This window comes from Simochromis diagramma, unplaced genomic scaffold (genome assembly GCF_900408965.1).
Source record: "Simochromis diagramma unplaced genomic scaffold, fSimDia1.1 OVJJ01000330.1, whole genome shotgun sequence".
Taxonomy (NCBI): domain Eukaryota; kingdom Metazoa; phylum Chordata; class Actinopteri; order Cichliformes; family Cichlidae; genus Simochromis; species Simochromis diagramma.
In genome coordinates this window covers 399,914-422,436 of record NW_024386930.1, presented here as the reverse complement: position 1 = coordinate 422,436, position 22,523 = coordinate 399,914, and the positions used below count along the sequence as shown (strand labels likewise).

The 22,523-nt window shown below is 36.6% G+C and overlaps 3 protein-coding genes across 3 annotated transcripts in view; 1 reads left to right on the top strand and 2 right to left on the bottom strand.

The window, feature by feature from the left end:
- The window catches only part of srbd1 (S1 RNA binding domain 1), a 51,013-nt gene extending 45,148 nt beyond the window's left edge, over positions 1-5,865 (bottom strand). The window contains exons 1-9 of the mRNA XM_040037119.1: positions 5,757-5,865; positions 5,337-5,401; positions 3,884-4,286; positions 3,369-3,608; positions 2,658-2,824; positions 1,841-1,958; positions 1,563-1,701; positions 1,269-1,365; positions 985-1,174 (exon numbers count right to left, since the gene is read on the bottom strand). Of these exons, the coding sequence (XP_039893053.1) occupies positions 985-1,174; positions 1,269-1,365; positions 1,563-1,701; positions 1,841-1,958; positions 2,658-2,824; positions 3,369-3,608; positions 3,884-4,286; positions 5,337-5,401 (1,419 nt within the window). The 5' untranslated portion in view covers positions 5,757-5,865. The remainder of the gene's footprint in view (positions 1-984; positions 1,175-1,268; positions 1,366-1,562; positions 1,702-1,840; positions 1,959-2,657; positions 2,825-3,368; positions 3,609-3,883; positions 4,287-5,336; positions 5,402-5,756) is intronic.
- An 8,052-nt stretch (positions 5,866-13,917) lies between these two features.
- On the top strand, positions 13,918-18,419 carry LOC120736788. Its single transcript, XM_040037080.1, has 8 exons — positions 13,918-14,034; positions 14,166-14,269; positions 15,874-16,043; positions 16,339-16,403; positions 16,597-16,627; positions 16,860-17,069; positions 17,509-17,559; positions 17,805-18,419. Exons 2-7 carry the CDS (start codon positions 14,184-14,186, stop codon positions 17,550-17,552), a joined length of 606 nt encoding a protein of 201 aa, XP_039893014.1. The 5' UTR covers positions 13,918-14,034; positions 14,166-14,183; the 3' UTR covers positions 17,553-17,559; positions 17,805-18,419.
- Positions 18,420-20,435: 2,016 nt separating this feature from the next.
- LOC120736790 (SLC35A4 upstream open reading frame protein-like) lies at positions 20,436-22,209 on the bottom strand. The gene is made up of 3 exons (XM_040037081.1): positions 22,095-22,209; positions 20,895-20,993; positions 20,436-20,727 (listed from the first exon to the last, which is right to left on the bottom strand). Exons 1-3 carry the CDS (start codon positions 22,107-22,109, stop codon positions 20,530-20,532), a joined length of 312 nt encoding a protein of 103 aa, XP_039893015.1. The 5' UTR covers positions 22,110-22,209; the 3' UTR covers positions 20,436-20,529.
- Between the last annotated feature and the right edge of the window lie 314 nt (positions 22,210-22,523).

Sequence of the window (22,523 nt, the reverse complement as noted above, 5' to 3'; positions counted from 1 at the left end):
AAGACTGCTGTTAAAAATCCTTAAAATGTCAGAAATCTTTTTTTAATGTGTTGGAACAACATCATTGGGACAAGATAATGTCTTCATGCCATTACATAGTTCCTCCACCTGATCAAAACACAGGCTCAAACTGATAAAAAAACATCAGAGCAGGTGAATATTTTAGAAGGGTCATGTGAAAGCAGCGCAATCATAAATCAAAGCTGTTTTATCTTATTGATAAAAAACTGCAAGAATCTTTCACAGGTTTTTGAGGAACTATTAATACGAGAAGCTGGGGAAATATTCAGAGCAGAGTGAACAATTGGGGGAAAAAAACCCTGAGGATTGTTGGAACTGTTCTCAATAACATTAGAAAAAAAACACTTTGACTTTTCTGCTTTTACGATTTCCTGATACCTGTCTCTCAGCATGAGAAAAGACACCTGCAGCCTTTTTTCCACTTATGATCAGCAAGCCTGCACTCTCGTCTGGCTGAACGAGTGGTCTCATTTATCCATGGGATCGATTATGGTTTCAAGCTCATAGTTTTAAAAGGAGAAACCTCATCAAGGACAGCTCTGCATTTATCATAAAAATTAGATGTCATCTCCTCGGTACTAGAGCCAGGGGGAGATCTTAAAACTTCTTTAAAAGCAATAGAAAATTGTTCTGTTGCAGATGGCTTAAACACACGACAATGACGTGTTGGAATAAAAGGTGTAAAATGGCAATGAGATAAAAATATATCAAAAACAACAGGACTGTGATCAGAAGAAACAGTGTCACATATTTCCGTGTTTAGGACCGGTAACCCTAAAGATAGCACAAGATCCAAGTTATAGCTAAAATGTAAAGAGAAATGTTTATTACAAAAGCACTCGAGCAAAATTTTAAGCTTATAATCACACTCCAAACGGTTACGCTTCTGCTATAAAATGTATTTGCACAAAACTTTTAAGGTAGATTGCAAACAATTCTTAAAAGGATAATTAAACTTCCTACCTGATGGGGTTGGATACGTTGGATGTTACAGGTGAAGTCAAAGTAGAGTTGGAACTTGTCAATGTCCTTGTTTTTATTTTGCTCGGCGCCTGCTTTTGTTTTGTGGCCTTGGACAGGTTTCGCCTGTTCCTTTTCCTTTAATGCCGACTTAGACACAGAAGACTGTATGCTTACAAAACTTTTCTCACATCTGGCACAAATAAAGAAAGACATACAATATTAATAATTCATGAAGATACAAGAAAAATGAATTAGATTTTATGTGTATGTAGACAGACTCCTACAATGTCTTCACGTAGGTGAGTGTTTCAGGATCTTTGGCCATCATATCAGCCAATATGTGCTCCACACCTGTAGCCACTTCTGCCACTGATGACAGACCTGTCACACATATACACACATCAATAATGTACTTTAAATGAGTCTATAAATCTTTAAGAATTTAGAATGTGATTGCGTGTGTCTTCATCTGCATTGCATAACCATTTAATTAAATCATTGGGTAATCATTGGCTGATTCAAGCAATACACAAAACAGCGCAGACCATGACAAGAGTGTGCACATGTTTATCAGTTACCTTCAGTACCAGGTTTTATCCATGCCCTTAAATCTAGAGTGTGTGGTGTGTTCATCAATGCAGAAGCAGCATCCTCAAGGCCAAGTGCTTTGGCCCTGCGAGCTTTTGTCAGCTTGCTGCCTTTCTTATAGGGGGAGTACTGCAGGCAAAAACACAAACACTGGACTGAGCTAGTTATTAGTGTGAGAGCCTTTTTCATGTGTGGAGAGCCAAGAATGAACTAATCTTATTACAGTTAATTGATGGATAACACTTTGGAATACAAATTTGATTCTGACCACATGATCCAGTTCATCAGCTGAACGGCAGTTCCTCAGGTTTTGTTCCAGTTCAGTTGTTAACACCCCATCTTTCTTCAGGGTCTGAACCACAGACTGAGTCCTCTTTGCCAAAGAACTGAAGAACAAATATACACATAGAAGAAAGACAGATTATCAACTGTGCAGGACAAACACACAGAAATCAGACAAATACAAATCAGCCACATGCAACTATTTCAGGCTTTAAAGCTTGACATATAGCACCATCTAGCTGCAGGACTCAGTACAGTCAGCTCATGTGGTTTCACAAATCTAATTCCAGTATTCTAAAATGTTCTTTCCATGCTTTTAACATATTGAGGGCATGAGTAGTGTAAGTAGTATAAGATCCATCCATCCATCGATCTTCTTCTGCTTATCCGGGGCCAGGTCGCGGGAGCAGCAGCTCAAGCAGAGAAGCTCAGACCTCCCTCTTCCCAGCCACCTCCTCCAGCTTGTCTGGGGGAACACCCAGGCGTTCCCAGGCCAGCCGAGAGATATAATCTCTCATGTCCTGGGTCTGCCCCGGGGCCTTCTCCCAGTGGGTCATGCCCGGAACACCTCACCCAGGAAGCGCCCAGGAGGCATCCTTGTCAGATGCCCAAACCACCTCAACTGGCCCCTTTCAATGTGGAGGAGCTGCGGCTCTACTCTAAGCCCCTCCCGAATGGCCGAATTTCTCACACCATCTCTAAGGGAGAGGCCAGCCACCCTTAGAGATAGGGTGAATCTGAATCTTATGAAAGTATAAGATTCATATTTTTTTTGTTTCATTGAACATCTTACATTCACTTACCATAACTCCTCATAAACCATCTGGACATCTCGAACAGCATCAGCATCCATGTGGTTAATCATGTCTTTCCTGTAGCGCACCATGAACGGCACAGTGTTCTCCTCACGAAGCAGCATAGTGATGTTTGCACATACCCATCGCTCCACACATGTCAAGTGGGACAGCACCTGGGGGGGAAATCACACACACAGGAATTGCAACTCTGCATCTACTCTACATGCATATATACACACACAGTTAAGCAGGTAGGCAGAAAGACACAAATTAACCTTCAGCAGAGAGCATTTGATTATATTTGATATGCAGAATTCTGGATCTTTGTGTGTATTAACTGATCACTGGTTTTTAAATATGTCAGTGTGCATTAAGAACGGCTACTTGTATACTTATGATTTTCAAACATCAGTAATGCAATACACTAAATTTGAAAAAGCAGTTGTGACTTTTTTAAAGTGGCATTTCTCTCCAGTAGCTTATCACCAAAACTGCATATGCGAATCACTGTCACATAGCCTAATTTAATTCTTGAGTCATAACTTTATGCAAATGAAGGTAGAAATATGCTTTTTGGCCAGGTGGTGGTGGTCACCTTCAAACTGTTCGTTTATTAGAGCATTTATTTTCTGTCTGAAACTAAGTGAGGTGTCTTTTTACCACCTGACAAAAAACAAACAAAAAAAGAAACAATTCCCACATAATATATAAAAATACCTCTATCAAGTCCCAGTTCATATTGAGTTCATTCCTCAAAGACTGCGCTTCAGATGATGGTAAATTAGTCGGCCGTCCCATGCAGGCAGCGCTGGTCTTTTGTTTCTTTAAACAGGGCTCATCAAAAGTAAAATCCTCCGCATCTACTTCCTCTTTCTTCACTCCAAGCCAAGCTTGTGAAGACCCCTCATCTGCCCATCTGTCTCTCTGATAGGATTCTGACACAATAAATGACACCCTCTACAAGAAAAGAAGAGAAAGAAAGGAAAACAAGGAAAAGATGAAAGAAAACATAAAAATGCAAACACAAGACATTTAGAACATGGACATTTTCTGCAGACATCAACTCAGAATGTAAATATTGATGTGTAGTTCATTGTCCAGTTTTATAAGTTTTTAATATTATAAATACAGCCACAGTTTTGTGTAATTAATGGGTCACAAAAGTTAACTTATAATTACATTCTAATATGTTTCATTTGGCTGTAATTATAAACACTGAAAGTTTGCCTTACCTCTTCCTTCGTTCTGACACTTGTCCCGCTCTCTTCAGCCCTCGTTTCCTCTGGACAGTCAGTTTGAATTCCTCCTGTTTTTTCTCTATAATCGTTATCCACTTTTTTCCTCTCCATTCCAGCCAACACTGAGGCTTCAGAATCCTTTAGACTTTTAGCAGCCTGTGTTTTTCGTCCTGCTGCAGGTTTACGTGGTGCCCTTAGCTTAGGTTCTTTAGGCACTTTGGGAGCTTTAGGTTCTTTGGGTGCTTTTGCCTCTTTTGGTTTTGCAGTTTTCTTGGCAGTTGTTTTCTTTTCACCAGTTGCAGTACCTCTAGCAGTTTTGTTGGGGGCTTTTGACTTTGGCTTCGGTGGCCTCCATTCCTCAGCATCCTCATCGCTACTCACCGTTTGGGAAAAAGATCTGATGGTGGAGTAAAGAAAAAGAACAAAATCTGTCAATTATAACACCAGAACCAAACTTGAACCTTTCTAATAACTTTATAATGTTTTTCACAGGTGTTTAATGGATTGATAGTTAGTAACATGCAAGCAACCCGAACAATTAGTGACATATTTAACATTTAACACGTAATACCCCTTTCTAAGGCCTCACAAAGAAGGCCTTAAACTTCAAATGATCCAAAATACAACACCTGTTTTGTCACTATAACTAAAATAGAACAAATATAACTTTTAAAAGTGCTTCATTTTATAATTCATTTTATTTCCCTTAATGTCATTGTCTAGGAATCCGTTTCCTGATTGGTCCATTAAAGTTTAAAACACATTACACACAGTAACTATTAAAAAATAGATTAATACATGTTAAGTATGTATCTTATTAATAGAATTAATACTATTACAGATGATGGCTGTTGCAAAAAAAGCTAACTGTAGATGTCAGTTAGCAATTTTGAAGACATTAGGGTTTAAGTGACCTTAGCCTGTGCCTGTCATGTCTTCCTATGTTTTTATCAGTTTTGATTGTTTTAAATGTATAGCACTTTGGTCAACAGTTTTTGTTTTAAATGTGCTATATGAATAAATTTGACTTTGACTTAGATTATCATAAAAGACTAGCTCTAGACTTGGTGAAACTTGTTTGTTGTCTGCATACCATCTTATCCACAAGATCCTGAAATTCTAGTACCTTAAAATTCCCAAAAGCAGAACATACAGAAATCCACCACTTTGTATTATTGACCATCACGTAAACAGCTTCGATTTAAACCACATAATGCATTTTTTAAGCTTCAGTTTGTGAAGCTATGATGTAATTCACTTACTGCACACTAATTTATAACTCTCAAGGGCGTTTTCACTGAATAGAGAAATCTTTTAAAATACAGGATTTAACAAATGTTTTAAGCAACCTGTTATGAAAACAATGGAACGTTATTTTTCTGCTCCTGACCACAAATACTGTACGGCCCTACTGAGTGGGTGAAATGAACGAGTAAAAACCACTTACAGGTCGGAGTCCACATCTTTGTACTTTACAGCGTTGACAGTAGTCGCTCTGGGTCTTCGCATCATCTGTTAGAGAAGGTATTTTGGTAAGAAGCATTACATCAAAATTCATCGTTAAAATCATATCACATCGTGTAAAATTATCTGGCTTTAACAATAATAGTGCGCTGTCAGTGCCGTTGGGCGAGAGTTACGTCGCTAAACAATACTCAGCCCATTGTATTCAACCATAAGACCATTTATTTTTGCTGAACTTGAATTGTACGTGTCTGCTAGCTAACAACAGAATCGGCGTTATGTTGGTTAGCTGTTTCAAATTTGCCGCTACATGATGAAGCAAGCAACGTTACTGGCATAACGAAGCATTTTAATTCATGACACAATTTTTCCGCACGGCATAAAGCGTGACTACCTACTATACCTTTATACTGTTGATAATACTCAAACTATTTGTGGTTATTGCGCTGGAATAGCACTTTGTGCAGTACAACGACTGCTTCCTGCAACAAAATGGACTGAGCCAATCACAGCAACCAAAAGTCTTAAAGGGCCAAAGGCTCTTCTTCCTTGTATTTGTTGTGGAAGGTGCACACTGCCACGTACTGCAAAGGAGTGGTCAAACTCATTTTAGCTGAGGGGCCAAGTACAGCACAGCCTCAGTTTCGTGACTTGTGAATTTGTGAATTGTAAACGAGAGTATGTTTGCAGCTGGCTTTATGGCATATGTAATTGTAAGTTTCCCTTCCAGAAGGAGATTCGTTTGTCCTTTTTCACCTGTCCTGTCGGCAGCTTTTCCAATCTGAATTATCATCTGAATTTACTGTTGTGCCAAAACTATTCACTTTTCCAAAATTAGCTTAATAAATTCTCTGTATCTCTATCCTCTTGTTTGTGTTTACCTTTTTCTTTTATCTATTTATGTATTAATTTCCTTTTTTCTTTTTTTTCTTTTACAGTTTTTCTCCATCGCTTTGGCTCAGTTCTGACAGCAGAAAGGTCATTCTCGCTACTCTTAATGCAGAACTCAAATCTGTGACGCATATTCTCACTCATATAAGACATTCTCCTTGTTTTTACTAGAGATGGCACGATACCACTTTTTTATGTCCGATACCGATACCGATATCATAAATTTGGATATCTGCCGATACCGATATGAATCCGATATAGTGTTTTTTAATCAACAAAACTGTTTTTTTAAATATCTTGCTGCATTTTGTATAAGTTCATACTCAAGTTTAAAACAACAACTACACTAAAGCTATTCTGTTATACCTGTATGCAAAAAGAAATATTTCATAGTTCAGCAATACTGATCAATCTAATAAACTTAAACCTACACCATCCTCCCTATTCTGGTATTTTAAAGAGTACTTAGCATAAATATTAAGCAACCTAACTAATAGGGTTCCAACTCCCAGCAACAACAAAAATAAATAAATAAAAAATAGGGAACCACCCCCCACGCTCCACCTCATGATGCTTAATCGACGTAATCAACCTTAATTTGATGCAGTGTGAAAAAAAATGCACAGAAATCAATTATTTTTCAAGAAATATTAAATAGATTCAACATCTTTCTTCAACAAAATTGCAGACTGCACAGATGGTACCTTCCCAAAGGAAAAAGTACTATAGCTTACTAGGGTATATATATTAGACTTAATAGTTACTATATACAGTAATGGACTTCTATTCATTTTACATCAAATTAAAACTTTGGGTGTCAGATAATTATTTATTAAAAGCTAGACATTTTAAATGAGAATAAGAAAGAAAAGTATGTCTTTGTGCCGCCTTTTCCCTGTTAATGCCCTATCGGCCCCCCTGGCTAAACTTTGCTAGATCCGCCCCTGCACAGTTACCAGCGTCAGCTACGTAGAAAAAGATCCTCAAGTAGAAAGTAATATTAAATAAATTCTAACAACAGCTGATCAAGCTTAAACGTGCTGCTGTTGTTCAGCCGCTGGTTTCCTCTTTCTGGTGCAAAGTGGGCCAAAAGCAAACTAGAGACACGGACTTGCTACAGAAAAGCCGATCAGCTGATCGTTAAGCAGTTTCATGATTGAAGTAGCAGCAGGAGAGAGAGAGGCAGTCGCTCCATATCGTTTGTTAAGCTTAACGCAGGAATGCTTTACAAACATTCAGAGATGGACTTACACACTTGCTTTACTTCTCTCGGGATAACTTTGTCGGAGATGAAATGCCAGGTTGCTAGCGAAGCTCCACATGCTATCCAGACCACCGACAGGTCCCGCATGCCACAGCCGCTCTATCACGTGATGCATACTGCTCCGATGTGCTAACGTTCTGAGGTGAGTTACAGCGTGTTGCAAGTTTTGTGAGGTGCTTTCGTGATATTTAATGGATCGGATTACATTTTTTATTTTTCTCCGATATCCGATCCAGTAATTTAGGTCAGTATCGGACCGATACCGATACGTAATATCGGATCGGTCCATCTCTAGTTTTTACACACACTGCTATTGTGTCTACATTGTTTCTACTATTATTTCTACATATACCTCATATGCCTCACTACTATAGCTATTTGTTTCTGTGTTGATGCACTTCTCACTACTCACTTTTATGAATTCTGTATGGATGTCTGAATCCTCTGTATGTATGAATATGTATGAAAGAGCAAATACACTAACACTATGTCAGAGGTTTACTTGCAACCAATAGAAATGTATACTTGACATGGATTTGAACTGACATTTGGTGAATGTGGAGGCCATATGACTACGATGTTTTTCCAGTCTTCTATTGTCCAATTTTTGTGAGTCTGTGCAAACTATAGCCTCAGTTTCCTGTTCTTAGCTGACAGGACTGGCCTCCAGTTTGGTCATCTGTTGCTGTAGCCCATCTGCTTCAAGGTCAGATGTGCTTTCAGAGATGCTGTTTTGCATATCTTGCTTGTAACATCACTGTTGTCTTTCTAACAGCTTGAATTAGTCTGGCCATTTGTTTTCTGACCTCTGCATAAAGTTTTATCATTTTGCTTTTCTCCATTTCTGTAATTTTGTAAGTAAGTAAGTAAGTAAGTAAAATTTATTTATATAGCGCTTTTCACAGATAAAAAAATCACAAAGTGCTTTACAACACAGGAAATGGAAATATAAAACAATATAACAGTAAATAAAACAGCAAATAAAACAATGTAAAACAATAAAACTATAAAAACAGCATAAAAGGAAATTAATCAAATGCTTTTCTAAATAAAAATGTCTTCAGCTGTTTTTTAAAAGAATCAGTGGAGTCCGTGCAGCGGAGAGACAGTGGAAGAGAATTCCACAACCGTGGTGCCACAGTCTGAAAGGCCCGATCACCACGAGTTTTAAAACGAGTGCGCGGTACCACCAGCAGTCTCTGATCCCATGACCTTAAAGCCCGAGAAGATGAATGTGGTTTCAGCAGGTCAGATAAATATTGACAAGCTTGACCATGTAGGGTCCTAAAGGTTAGAACTAAAATTTTAAAATGAAACCTAAAATTTATAGTCAACCAGTGAAGGGAGGTCAAAACTGGAGTGATATGAGATCTTCTCTTGGTGCCTGTTAAGAGACGTGCTGCAGCATTCTTCACTGTCTGAAGACGATTTAAGGCAAAGTTGGGACAATGTTAATGACTTTTTTTTTCACCCATATTTGGATCACTTAAATCTACGACAGTCATTCAGGCAGTAATGCCTGGACTGGAAACAAACATCCTTAAAATATTACAACATACCAAGCTTCTGTGTTTGAATGCAAAACAAATGTGCTGTTTGATCTTGAGACTGCATGTGTGGCTGAACCGTAAATACATTTTATTTTGATTTTATAAGTAATGTAACTTGCAAAACAAAGTTGTGGAAGGCCTAAACTTAGTTTCAGGATAATTAAATCTGAGACTTTGTTTCATTGTAAGATTATAACAATGATGGCAATATAATTGTTTGTTGTTCAGCAGAACAGTGTCCAGTATGTTGGCTGTTATACTTTTTTGCATTTGAAAATAAAAGTTGGGCTGATTTTAATGCCATTACAAGAATTGTTGTTAATGGGGTTTTTTTAAAATCATACTTGCATACAGTGTTCTATTAATATAAGTGTTGTACTAGAAATTTCAAGGATGATAAAACATAATGTGAATTTATGAACCGCACCAAATCACAGACTTTTGTAAAGTTTTAAATAAATCCTTCTCATTTCATTGTGTTTTGAAACACTTAATATTAGGCCTATATTTTTGCTGTACTATTTTGAAAGTAAGTAAAAAAAACAAAAAAAACAATTTGATGTCTTAAAATGACAAATTTTGACAAATGTGAAAAAGATTTTGGTTGTTGTAGTGTCTTTTGAACAGGTTAGTCTGTGTTATGAAAAATGCCTTAACCGTTTTGACAGCTGCATTAAGAGTGGTGAAAATTGTTCCAAAATTATCGAGAACAACTGTAGGCTTATGGTTGTGATAGTTGCCACTAGTACTTCTTGTTTTTTAAAAGGGGAAGATGTTATCAGAACGAGTGTGTAATCAATACTTTACGTGGATGACTCAAAGTTATGAGCACACTGTCAAAACTCTGCCCTGAAATTCTTCACTCGGTGCTCAATTTGAGAGTTTAGAGGCCAGCCCACTTACTGAGTTTAAATAATACTGAGATTTTTATTAAACAGAGCAGAAATTAATTGAACTGAACTTTCCTTTTTCTCGGCTGTGTGCACACAGCAAGCAATTTGGTAAATGTACTAGTTCTTCTATAGCACTTGTGAGCACTACTTGAACACTCAAAGCATTTCATACAACATGCTTCCTTCACCCCTTCATGTTCTATATAACATTCACACTTGATGTAATGGAGAACAATCTGCAAATTGTTTAGTATCTTGTCCAAGGATTTTTGCAATGAGGACTGGAGCAGTCAGGGATCAACGTACCTACCTTCTGCTTGCTCTACTTTCTGAGCTACAGTCTGTTTTGAATTATAGTGAAATTGTCACGGTTCTGGGTCATTTTGACCCAGCTTTTTCTGTTTCTTATGTTTTGGTGTTTTTCTGGATTATGATTTATGTTCTGATTATTTAGAGATACTGTTTTGATTATTGTTATTATTGCAAGTTTAGTTCAGTGTCAAGTCTGTCTCACTCTGTCTAGTCCGTGTCTTAGTAAAGTGTCTTGTTTCCTGTTTTACTTTGAATGTTCACGTTCATGTCTGATGTCAGTGTGTTCAGTTTTACTTCTCCCCTGTCTCGTTAGCCTAATTTCTCCCAGCGGTGTCTCCCTCCTGTTTCCCATTGCCTGATTACTCCTCTGTGTATATAAGCCCTGTGTTTTCCTTTGCTCTCTGTTGCGTCGTACTCTCAGATTGTGCCTGTGTGTTTCTGTTTCCAGTCGTTCATTGTCAGTTCATGCTTTGTTTCATCACCAGCAATAAAGCTGAGGGGTTTTTTGAGTTGCAATTCAGTGTCCGAGTCCTGCATTTGGATCCTCATCTCCGCCTGCCCGCACACAGAGCCCTGACAGAAATGCCTGTTAACTGAAAATTGAAATTAAGCTATTATTATATTATATTATATTATATTATATCATATTATATTATATTATATTATATATGTCTTAGGGTGATTTGCGTACATATACACATGTGGCACAATAACATGGTAACAGGGACACCTGAGTGTAAATAACTTTTTGTGTTCCTCTATGCATTACACAGATCAGGAAAGCCCCAAGCAAGATGATACACGTGAAACTATCTTCTTCTTCTTCTTTTGGCTGCTCTCTTTAGTGGTTGCCACAGTAGTTGTCCTATTCCTAACATTATCCTCTGTCACATCAACCCTCCTTCATTCCACACATCTTCTATCTGGTTTTCCTACTTTTCTGCTGCCTTGCACCAGCATCTTCAACATCCTTTGCCCAGTATATTCACTATGTGTCCATTCAGCCTTGTCCCTTTACATTTGTCTCTAAAGCACTCAACTTACACTTTCCTTCTGATGTACTGATTTCTAATTGTCCATCCAACTCACTCCTTACACTTCTTACAGATCATTCCTGAAAAAAAGTGCATCAAAAAATAAACAAGGAAAATTATATAAACAACTACAATACTACTGCTGTACTATTGTATATTACAGGAAATTCCCACTATATATGGTTACAGTATATATGCGTATGTAATTAGTCACAACACACAGCTGTGATACCAGAATGAGAGCATGTGTTACTATAACCACTGAAAAAAGTAGGAAGTGATTTGCTAGCAAACACTAACACAAAGTAAAAGATATGTTGTATATAAGTTATAATACGTACAGATGAGAAATGCATAAACACAACAAAATGTTTTTAGTAGTGAAGTATGTGAAGCATATGAAACATAATGATAAAAGACCAATGTAAGGACATAAAGAGTGGTTAGAGTGACATTTCTGATCGGAGAACTGTGTCAAAGCAATCAAGAAAAACTGTTTTTAAAAAAAATCCCCAGTATCACTTCCTGTTGCTCTGTTCAGCCTCAGATTTTTATCAATTTCTCATTTACATTTTTCCTCTGGTACATTCTTCTTCTGGTATAGTAAAATCTATACTCTGTATTCGTCTGCTTCTTGTGTTTTGTTCCCTTTGTTGCTGAAAAGTACTCTATTCCTCTTCCTCTTCACTGGGCTGACTTGATTTCCTGATAAATGTCCATCTGACCAGGCTCCTCTAAGTTTACAAATTGTTGTTGTGGAACTAATGTTGGTATAGTTGGTCTGACTCAAATTTTGGATGGAAGTCTTCAATACAATATGTGAAAGGATTCAAAACTGTTTATTATGTTATGGACATGAGAAAGAGCATTTCTCATTCTTTGACATCACTTATAAATGTTTTCAGCCATTTACAGCACTGAAAATATTGAATTTGTAAGCTTGAACCATCTCATTTTTATCATAGTTTCATTTTAATGGAGAGAAACAGAGTATTAACCAAGAATCCAGCAAAAGCTTCAGCTCCCTCCAAAGTCACCAGACAAAGGTGCTCCAATACAGTGCTCCAATACAGTGCTCCAATATGTGTAATAATAAATATTGAACACGCTTACTGAAATGTATTTAACACTTCGTACAAAAGCCTTTGGTGGTGATGACAGGTTGAAGAGGCTTTTTTTCATTGTCTTCCTGAAACGGCCACCCTCGTTTCATTGTCATCAACCTGGTAGATGACACCAGTATTTTTATCAAGAATGTCTTGGTGCATTTTTCCATTCCTCCTTCCTTCAATCATAAAGTGTGCCAGTGTCGTATGCTGAAAAACAACCCACACCATGATGTTCCCACCACTGAAGCTGGTATAGTGTTTGTTGGGTGAAATCCAGTCTCCTTTTATCTCCAAACATGGTGTGTGTTATGGCACCCAAATACCCCCATGTACACCTCTTCATGGAAATGGGGTCTACATGGTGTAAATGTACATGGTATACATAAAAATCTACTGAAAATGATTTGATAGGGTTTCCCCCATTAAATATAGTATAGTGATTTTAAAGAGCGAAAGCAATGATACTACAGAAGCCTTTCCCTTTCCCTTACTCTTGAAAGAAGGTTATCTCCATCGCCCACATACTCAGAAAATCAGTTTCATTTTGTGTAATGTTTGTAATTTCAGAACCTTTTAGGCTACCAGAAGAATTAAAACAAGAGCACAGAGACTCATTATTACAACTTCAACCCAACCACTCACAACTGTGATTTTGCAGCCTCGTCTGATTTTAAGTTATCTGACTTGCAGTACTGTCTTGCCAAATCAGGTGTCCAATATACTTTCACTTCCTTTAGCCAGTTCAATTGGGTCTTTGTTTTATTACTCTGACGTCACAACAAATCTAAATCAAGAAATACCTCAATGATTTTACAATGCTGCATATGTCTAAATTGTAAGAAACTAAGCAGTGTCCACACTTCAGATGTCATTAATTGGTGGAAATTTACAACCAATATAAAGAGAGGAAAAAGGAAGTCTGTAAGCCCGATGTGTGGATATTTATTTGAAATATATATAAATATACCAATATTACTCTTTCCTTTTAAAAAAAAAAATCTCCCATGTTAAATATATGCTAATGATATATATTTAATATAATAACAGATTTTATAAATGAGTGTTAACTGGCGTCTGCTTTTTGAATGGTGAATGAAAAACTGTCTTTTTCAAGAGTTAAGTTCGATTCAAGGATGTAAAGACATTACAGGAGTGGGTTGGAAGCATAATTGTTCCTCAATCTATAGTTATTAGTAGAATTTTGTTAATATTAGATTTAAATTTAGAAATAAAGATAGAAATATTTTATTAAAGACATAATCGGTAGTACAGGTATTTTGAAAACACAGTATGTTGTTTGTGTTGTTAACAAAGTTAAATTATTTACAGATATTTAATAAAATTCAAAGATATACCCCATTTACTTCGCCATATAAAGAGCTCAATTGTTTTTCCAAGAGTTAACGTCTGTATTCTCTGCTCTTAGTTACAGATGATGAACTATTACAAACAGCCAATCACAAATTCAGTTTGTGAAAAAAACGCCAACCAGAGTAGAGATTGGCAGTGCGGGATTCCCCTGCCTTCAGCTTTCAGTTCCTTCTGCCTTTCTTCAGTCATAAAGGTAAAATTTGGCTGAATTCGGTCACTAATACCGTGAATCACTTTTCAGTCTGACCTAAGAGAAGGTAAACAACCCGTTTCCGTGTTCTTGTGTGTGTGTTTGTGTGTGTGTGTTTATGAAAGCATGTTATTATTCTTTCTGTTTTATTTTGTAATTAGTGGGGGTTTTTTTTAATATATGTATGTTTGCACCCAGGTTTGTGTTTGCGTGAAGATGTCCGACCCCGAGACTCCAACCCAACCTCTAATTGGCGCGCCCAGCCATGAAACAACCGTCAATGTTGGAGCGCCAGGACAGAAGTAAGTGTTTAAGATGGGTTTTTTTTTTAAATTTTGTGTGTGTGTGTGTGTGTGTGTGTGCGTGTGTGTGTGTGTGTGTGTGTGTGTGTGTGTGTGTGTGTGTGTGTGTGTGTGTGTCACAAACATCAGGTGAGGGATCACGGTGCGAAAACCAAAACCTAAACGTTAATTTAGGTTTTGAAACTGTCGTGTCGTTTTGTTATAACAGGATACTGACTCAGTAAAGCTCCGGTGTATATGTTTTATTTTTGTTTGTGTGCGTGCGTGCGTGCGTGCGTGCGTGCGCTAAGAATAGCTGCTTGCCTGCCAGACATCAGCAGGCAAGCAGTTTACAGTGTCACAGTTTGGGGATCCTGCTCCTTTTTGGGGGATAAGAAAGTCCTATAATGTCATAGAAAGTCGTGGCTATGTAATAAAAAATGAAATCACTGTCAAAGAAACACATTTGTGTGTCAGAGAGAAGGATTTTACCGTTATTTCCTGTTTGTGTTTTTTCTATAGATTTTACATAGCAGTGGCTGTGGTTGATCATATTGTAATTGTAAATTAATACCACACTGATATTATATTACTGTACAGATGAATAACAGCGCTTCAAAAAAAAAAACCCAAACAAAACAACCTCATTTATATTTATATTATATATTATATTATAAGTTTTTAGTTTTCTAATTGATTTACACACTGCAAAAAGAAAAGAATGAAACAAAAATATTCCAAAACTGCAATGTGAAGTGGATTTGTGGGTTATTATGCTGAGACTGCTACTGATATAGAAATTAATGTTATTTTAGAATTAAATAAAAATATAAATGAAATAGAGAGAGAAAATTTCTTTTTGTTTTTTGGGTTTGTTTTTTTTTGTTGTTGTTTTTTTCTCTCTATCTCTTTCTCCTTTTTTTTTCCTTTTCCCCTCCTTTGTATATACTTATTTAGGTATATAAATATGTATGTATAGACATAGATATGTGATTGTTTATATAATGGTAATTATATTTTATGTATGTTTCATGCTAATAAGAAAACTAATAAAAAAAAAAATATATATATATATATATATATATATATATATATATATATATATATATATATATATATATATATATATATATATATATATATGCAAATGAAATATATACGGTATTTGTTTAAAAACAAAACTGTATTTAATGATTTTAGGATTTTTTTTTTTCTAGAATCAGTAAATCAGAAGTCAAAAAACTTCTTGCTGAGCACACGTCAATAAAATTAAGGATTGTCCAAAACATGCCCTGGTGAAAACAGAGCTCATCTTAGATGTTCACTCAGGTGTCTGCTTGACAACAGTTGATGTCATTACTTAGTTACGTATACACATGAGCACCATGGACATAGTTCCTGTTATATCAATTTTTTCCCCAGTTCTGAGCCAACAAAAAGTCTAAGTTACCAATCAGGTTCTTCATTCTTCATATTCTTTTATGTCCATAAACCTTTCTGCCTACCTACTCATCATCTTTCTCCCACTGAAGGTTTTCATCCTGAAGACCTTCTAGTGCCAAATAATATTCTTTTAATCCTACAAGCATTAATAAAGAAATAATGCTTTCTTTTTTTTTTTTCAGTGGCCGCTCTACCCGGGCTTATAAGGTGGCAGGATTGACCCTTCTGGCCTGTGTGCTGATTGTGGGCCAGGCGATGACCGCCTATTTCCTCCTCAGCCAGAAGAATGACATCAAATCTCTGGAGGATCAGAACAACAAACTTGAGTCACAGGTGTCACGAGTCAACTCTGGTGAGAATGCTATGCTGGGAATTAGCAGGATGCAGCAAAAAAAGCTTTATTTAAAACAAACTGCTTAACTGCTAAACATTAAAAAAGATGAAAAAGAAGACAAAATCTTATGAAACTGCCCTGTTACCTGTAAAACAACTTAGACTGATAATGAATCAGTGCCTAGAATTTTATTGAAACCGAATTACAGCTCTCTGTTGTTGTACAATTTATTTTTAGTGCCACTCTCTTTTTTCTGTATTTTGCTTTTTGTTTTACCTCTGTCTCACATACACCTTTCTCTCCCTGTCCATAGCTCCTGCACCCATGAAGATGCATCTGCCCTTGAACTCCATGGCGATGTCGGACCTTGCAGACACGGTAAAAAAAAAAAAAATGTCTGAAACTGGGCTTTTGATTTTCAAGTTAGTAAGTCTCAGTTCAAATCTAACCCTAAACCCTAATTTTGTCAATTTTTTTTAAAGTTAAATAAGTACAACTTTAGTGAATCCTGACACACTTCTAAAGTCCTGCATTTTTCTCATTTGTGGTTTTTTAACTTATTGTGTTGCAGGACTCTTCAACTGGAACCCCAGATGATTCCTGTATGTCTTAAATATTTGTGTTCATATATTCTGTATATGTGTTAATTATCTTCTCATCTGTTTATGGCCTAGAGAATGCTTTTTTTTAATTATTATTAACAAAAATGCTCTTTTTTCTGTCCTCATATGTGACCTCAAAGTTCAATAGTCAGAAAGATTAAACTGTTACAGTTTGTCTTTAACAAATTTATAAAATGTGGATCAACTCATCCCCTCTCCCCTGCTCTCACAGCCCCTCCTCCCACCAAGTGCCAGCTTGAGGCTTCTGGCGTGAAGCCTGTGCAGGTTCCAGGTTTCAAACCTGCCTGTGAAAAGGATGGCCTCTACAAGGCCCAGCAGTGCTTCGAGTCCGTTTGCTGGTGTGTGAACACAGCCACCGGGGAACAGATCGATGGAAGCCTGCGCCAAGGACGAGCCAATTGCAATCAGTCCGTCCGTGCTGGTGAGACAAGATAACAGATTTTGAGTATTAAATTCAAATTAGAAAAAAAAAAATATTATTGAAAATGCCATGTTCAGTTTCATATCAGCATTTTATTGTTGCATTTATGGTTTGTTTCATGTAGTTATTTAAATCTACAACCCACACGTCAGAGATTTCAGTGAACCTTTTTTGCTGACTATTTGTAGAGTTGTGCACGATTAATGAATTTGTGTATTAGGTTTTAGCATGATATTGAATATACTTTCAGAGAACTCAGGATTTTTGTTTTAAAAATATTGATCTTTCATAAGAGGATTGCAATGTAATTCCGATATGCATATACAAATCTTGATTCATCTGGAGAAATCTAAAACCTTTAAATGATTCAATTATTGATTACATTCAGGATCTGATTTAAGCTACAGTGTCACTTACAGTCCAACATCTGTCTTTCCAGGCACCATGATGAGAATGCTGAGTCTTCCCAGTGAGGACAATTAAAACTGTGGTGAGTAAACAATCATATTCTTCTGTCTTACTTTATATGATCGCTATAAGCTACAGTTTCTACAATTAAAAAGTGCATTTCACTATCGTAGGGTATTTCCCTACAGTGTAATGTGCCTTAGTGCTATATAAATAAAATTAAATTGAACTAATAATTTTGGAAAAGTACAATTGTCTTGAATAGCGAATTTAAAACCATTAATCATTTATTAATCATGCTTTTTGTTGTTGTTGTTGTTGTTTTAGGCAACAGAAGCCGCTTCAGTCTTTTCCAGAAACCAGTTTCGGCTCATCTCCTAGTATCGTGTTACAACTTCGCCGAATTAATCACCACAGCTGCACTTAATAAGCTAATGGGGTTTTATATATCGCTGATAAATTACTAGTAACCAATTACCTGCTTGCTATCGTTCCTATTTTATTGCAACCAATATTCTACTGACAGCAGAGCCTTTTGACCGTGATTGGAGATTTTTAATGGCTATTAAAGATGAATAATTATCAAATAGTGTTTAGTGTGCAGCCTTAAAATGCTTTATTTTAATGTTGATGATTGGACAAGAATGTGGTTTTTGTGTTGGGAGGCACACATAAATAAAGAGGAAAAAATAAGAGAAGCTAAGCCAAAGTACTTTAAAAAATACTTTTAAGAATGGATTTCTGACAAAATGTAAATGCAGTCCTCCCTGACATCAAAGGCTTGGTCTTTTAATTTTGTCATGTTTGGCTTAAGGTAAAATATAATAGTAATAATAATAATAATAAAGCTGTTATTACAAGTTCTGAAGGATCATTTGGACACAATCAGGGATACATGAGTAGATTTATTTGAACAACCCAAATAAAACCTGTTAAAAACAATTCTGATGGTTTTCTTTTATGATACCAGCACAGTGGGAATTATAAACAGTTCTGTTTTTGATGTGTAGGAGCATAAACACACAAAAACCAAAACTGCTAAAACAAAGCTCTGTCAAGTTGAATCAATATCCCACAAAAATTATTACTTAAAAACATGCAAAGATAGGACAAAAAAAGAGACACTAAAACATACAATATGGAGACAGTAACACAATGATTGTCAATAGGCACATGTTGTTTCTGGATTCCAGTCACCAAACATACAGTACACACGTTTGCCTGAAAACTAACAAGCTGATCACAAGCAGAAACAACGTCTTTCTCCTTTATGGCTTGTTTATCTAATTTCTGTCAGAGATCTAATTACGCAATGGGGTGAAATGTTCATTTCGATGTTGCCAACATGTTAAAAACATCACAGTGCAGTTTTACAGTGCTTTCCATAGACATGAATACATTTTTAATATTACACTAAAGCTGCAAAAACAACAATATATTTTGTAGAATCACTGAATACTGTAGTGTTTACTGATTTATCTTTGAAAAAGCGGATTGTCCACATTTTTGTATGTGGATAGTGAAATATCCGCTGTGCAAAATGAAAATTCACACTGAAATGTATGCTGGTTTTGCCAAGTGGCACCACTATTTTGTACAACTTTACACGCTGGATTATTAGAGATGTGTCTCCTGCAGCAGAAGCAGCATAGTCTATGGATAAAACACTCAGTTTTACAGCTTAAACCTCTAATACTAAAAAGTACAACTCATAAGTGCATGATGCAATCAGCACATTCTAAGAAAGTAAAACTTTTCACTTTTCATTCTACAGATTTCAATAAATGACTCCAAAAAAAACATACAAATTATTAACAGCTTTAGATTAAAAGAGCATAATCGATACATGTGCAAACGATCAGTTTCCAGCATATAAAAAACAGGCAGTCAACTCTTAACAAGGCTTTTGAGATGATACTGTCAACTCCAGACCATAGTAGGCACTCTTAATGTATACTTTACATGAAATGCTTTAACACACATTCCCCAGTTTTTCTAAAAGTCCAAAGAGCAAATTAAATCTTAATAAAGAAAAAGAATTGCTTTGGCATTTGGCTGTTTTCTTGCTCTTAGAATTTTTTCAGCATTGTGAGGACACAGAAAAAGCAACATAATTTCTGGCAAATTGAGTGTTTTTCTGAGTCAATCACGGAACAACTTGTCAAAAAAAAAAAAAAAAAAAAAAAGGAAAAAAAAGAGACAGGTCTCTGAAAAGTGTTAACTTATAGAGAGATTAGGAAATACAATCCAGAAGGAAAGGGGAAGGGTTCTGTACCTGTAGATTGACATTACTCCGCATTACAGACACTGCTCTGATAACTGTAAACAATGTGAAAATTAACAAAAACCAAAAGATTTGACAGGTTTTGCAGAGAAGAACTGTGTGATGTAAAGTGAGGCAATTTTACACCCTGAGCAACAAGGAAAAAGTGTCATAAGTTAAGGCTGCTATTATTGATTTCTGACCACTAGAGGGCAGAAGATACCAAAACACACAGAATTCAAGTCCTGTTTGAATTTTCATCAAAATGCAACGCGCTTTCTTACAATAAGCTTATGCTAGAGAGGTCAACCGAACCAGAGTTTACAGCTACATATTTGTTGGTCTTTCAATTAAGTTTTAGAAAGCACGTGCTGTAATGAAAGACAAGGTTGGCTTCAGAAGTCAATCATAGCAGCTGTAAGGATTTACAATAGCAGTTTGTCTAAATTTCAACCACTGACATTTTTCTGCATTCATATTAATGAATACATGAATTAATGAGCTGTCTTCTGCAGGGGGGTCAACTAAATTAAAAAATATATATATAAAAAGGAAAAGAATAGCTGTTTTTTTTTTACTCTATACCAAATTCAATAGTGTAATTATAAATTTTTTTATATATATATTATTTGAATATATTTAAAGTAAAAAAATACCACATTAAATTCTGATAAGTTTTAAGCCTTTTCTATATGTTTCTGATCCCATGTGGAGCTGTACTGGCACACTCTTTCTGTAGATGTCTGACGCTCGCTTTGCTCCGTTGTTTGGCTCCAATTTTCCTCCTCCTTACTTGTGTCCTCCTTTCAGGTTGCGTATGTAGTCTTTAATGGTGTTTTCGATGTTGGGAACAGCATAATTTTGAGCTGCATACATCCCTGTACACGTGCCTATGGCAACGCCTAGCAGCGCTGAAGAGCGAAGTCTAGCAACAACGTACCCAGCAAGAAAACCCTTCAAGAAAGGAGAAGCCAGCAGACTGCCCCCCTAGAGAGAGGAAGAGAAATGAGACCTGGTCTGGTGTTTTGATATATACCTCGACCTATAATTTTATAACTTAACTCTCAACAAAATTCAAGGCAAAGTAATCTATGGTCTCTCTCCATATATACTAATACTACTAATAATAATAATATTTGATTTGTGAGCCTTACTGGAGGAACTCCAGCCTGTATCTCATCTTCTACCCGTTTCTGAATGTCCTCCAACTGGTCTTTTAACTCCACGAGATCCTTGAGTTGACCCAGTGGACTCTACAAAAACATGTAGGCACAGAGACAAGCAAACAGGTTAGTGGAGGCAACCAGAGTTTTCTAAAACATGGAGTGTATCTAAAAATAAAACATTTGAACTTCCTGTATTATGACCAAGCACAGCAAACACTCTGACAATGAACTTGAAAATCCACTGAAAATATATGTTCTAAAATCATTTGGGCATATGACGGATTTTCTTTCAGAGACTCAGTTGTCTGAGTTTTAGTTTCAGTTTTGTTTTATCTTAACAGGTGACTGCAGATTATCCATTTCCAATAAGAGAAAGTACACCACATAAATTAAAAAAAAGAAAACACATACTAAGATGGTTTTTGCTAATCCTTGCAATTGTGAACAGGCAATTTCCACATTTGGAACTAAATATTAAAGTGCTTTTATCTTATTACCCCTTATTAGTTAAGTTGCCTTTAGGCTTATATTTCCTCGTGTTTCCCCGAGCTCTGTGTAAAAACACACTGCATTCCACAAACCAGGTAAAACGGGTAACTTATACAACAGTGACCCTATGCCGATGGTAGTAAAATAAACAAAAAGCATAGAGAACATGTTGGAACAGATACTTGTCTCTTAAAACCATTCCCATATACCCGTTGCCCTAAGCAGGCATGACACCTTTTAGAGAACAGTTATTTTCGACAGGTTACTAAGCTAACCGTTTTCTTTTAGCTTATTTAATAGTAGAAATATTTCATTTTAAGCGCTGTGGGTCGTGTTTTCGTTGTTTGCTAACTGACAGTCTCAAGGTGAACAGACCTTCCAAATCTAGTCCTTCCCGTCAACGTTATTTTAGCAGCTAGCAAAACGTTTGCTGTTATGAAATTAACAGTCTCTTTATTTTCAGCTTATTGACAGTGCTATGGATTTGGTTGAATGCACAAAAAATGTATGTCCTGTTTGCTAATTTCATTCGGTTAAACGGAAAGTAAGCTAACGGTTTAGCTAGCTACGCTACACTTTGTTTTACGTAGTGACACCCCAAGCTGAAGCTGACGGCTAATGCTGAATGACAGCTCAAGTTAAAATTAACGCCTATCCACTATTCAAAGTTGGCTTAACATTAAAAACTTGGAGACACACCTTGTCATTAGCCATCTTTCCAGTCCGTTGATGCACCTCTTCTTCTTGTTCTCGTAGATTTGCTTAAAAATGACGTCTACTGCCCTCCACTGGTGTATTCACAGACCACTCTTCTTCTTCTTCTTTCGGCTACTCCCTTTAGGAGGCAGAAGATCCTCCTTTCAGATCATCTGTTTCCATGATCTCACCCTATCAAACCAGGTTTCTCCTTTACTGCATCTATTAGTCTACCCTGTGGTTTTCATTTTTTTACTCCTGCCTGGCAGCTCCATATTCAGCTCCAATGCTCCTGGCTTTGGTTCCCATCCACCTGGTCTCCTGCAGGCATAACACATTCTCATTCCTTGTCTTCATCAGTCAGGCAGGTCTTTCTTTACCAGTGTCATGCCAAAAAGGGGATTGCTGATGTTTATTTGTGGGGGGGTTTTA

Coding starts and splice junctions, on each gene's coding strand:
- LOC120736790 (XM_040037081.1), bottom strand. Junction 20,728..20,894: donor TACAGGCTGGAGTTCCTCCA/GTAAGGCTCACA, acceptor TCCTCTCTCTAG/GGGGGCAGTCTGCTGGCTTC.
- LOC120736788 (XM_040037080.1), top strand. CDS start 14,184: ATGTCCGACCCCGAGACTCCAACCCAACCTCTAATTGGCGCGCCCAGC. Junction 16,044..16,338: donor GGTGTCACGAGTCAACTCTG/GTGAGAATGCTA, acceptor CCCTGTCCATAG/CTCCTGCACCCATGAAGATG. Junction 16,404..16,596: donor TGTCGGACCTTGCAGACACG/GTAAAAAAAAAA, acceptor ATTGTGTTGCAG/GACTCTTCAACTGGAACCCC.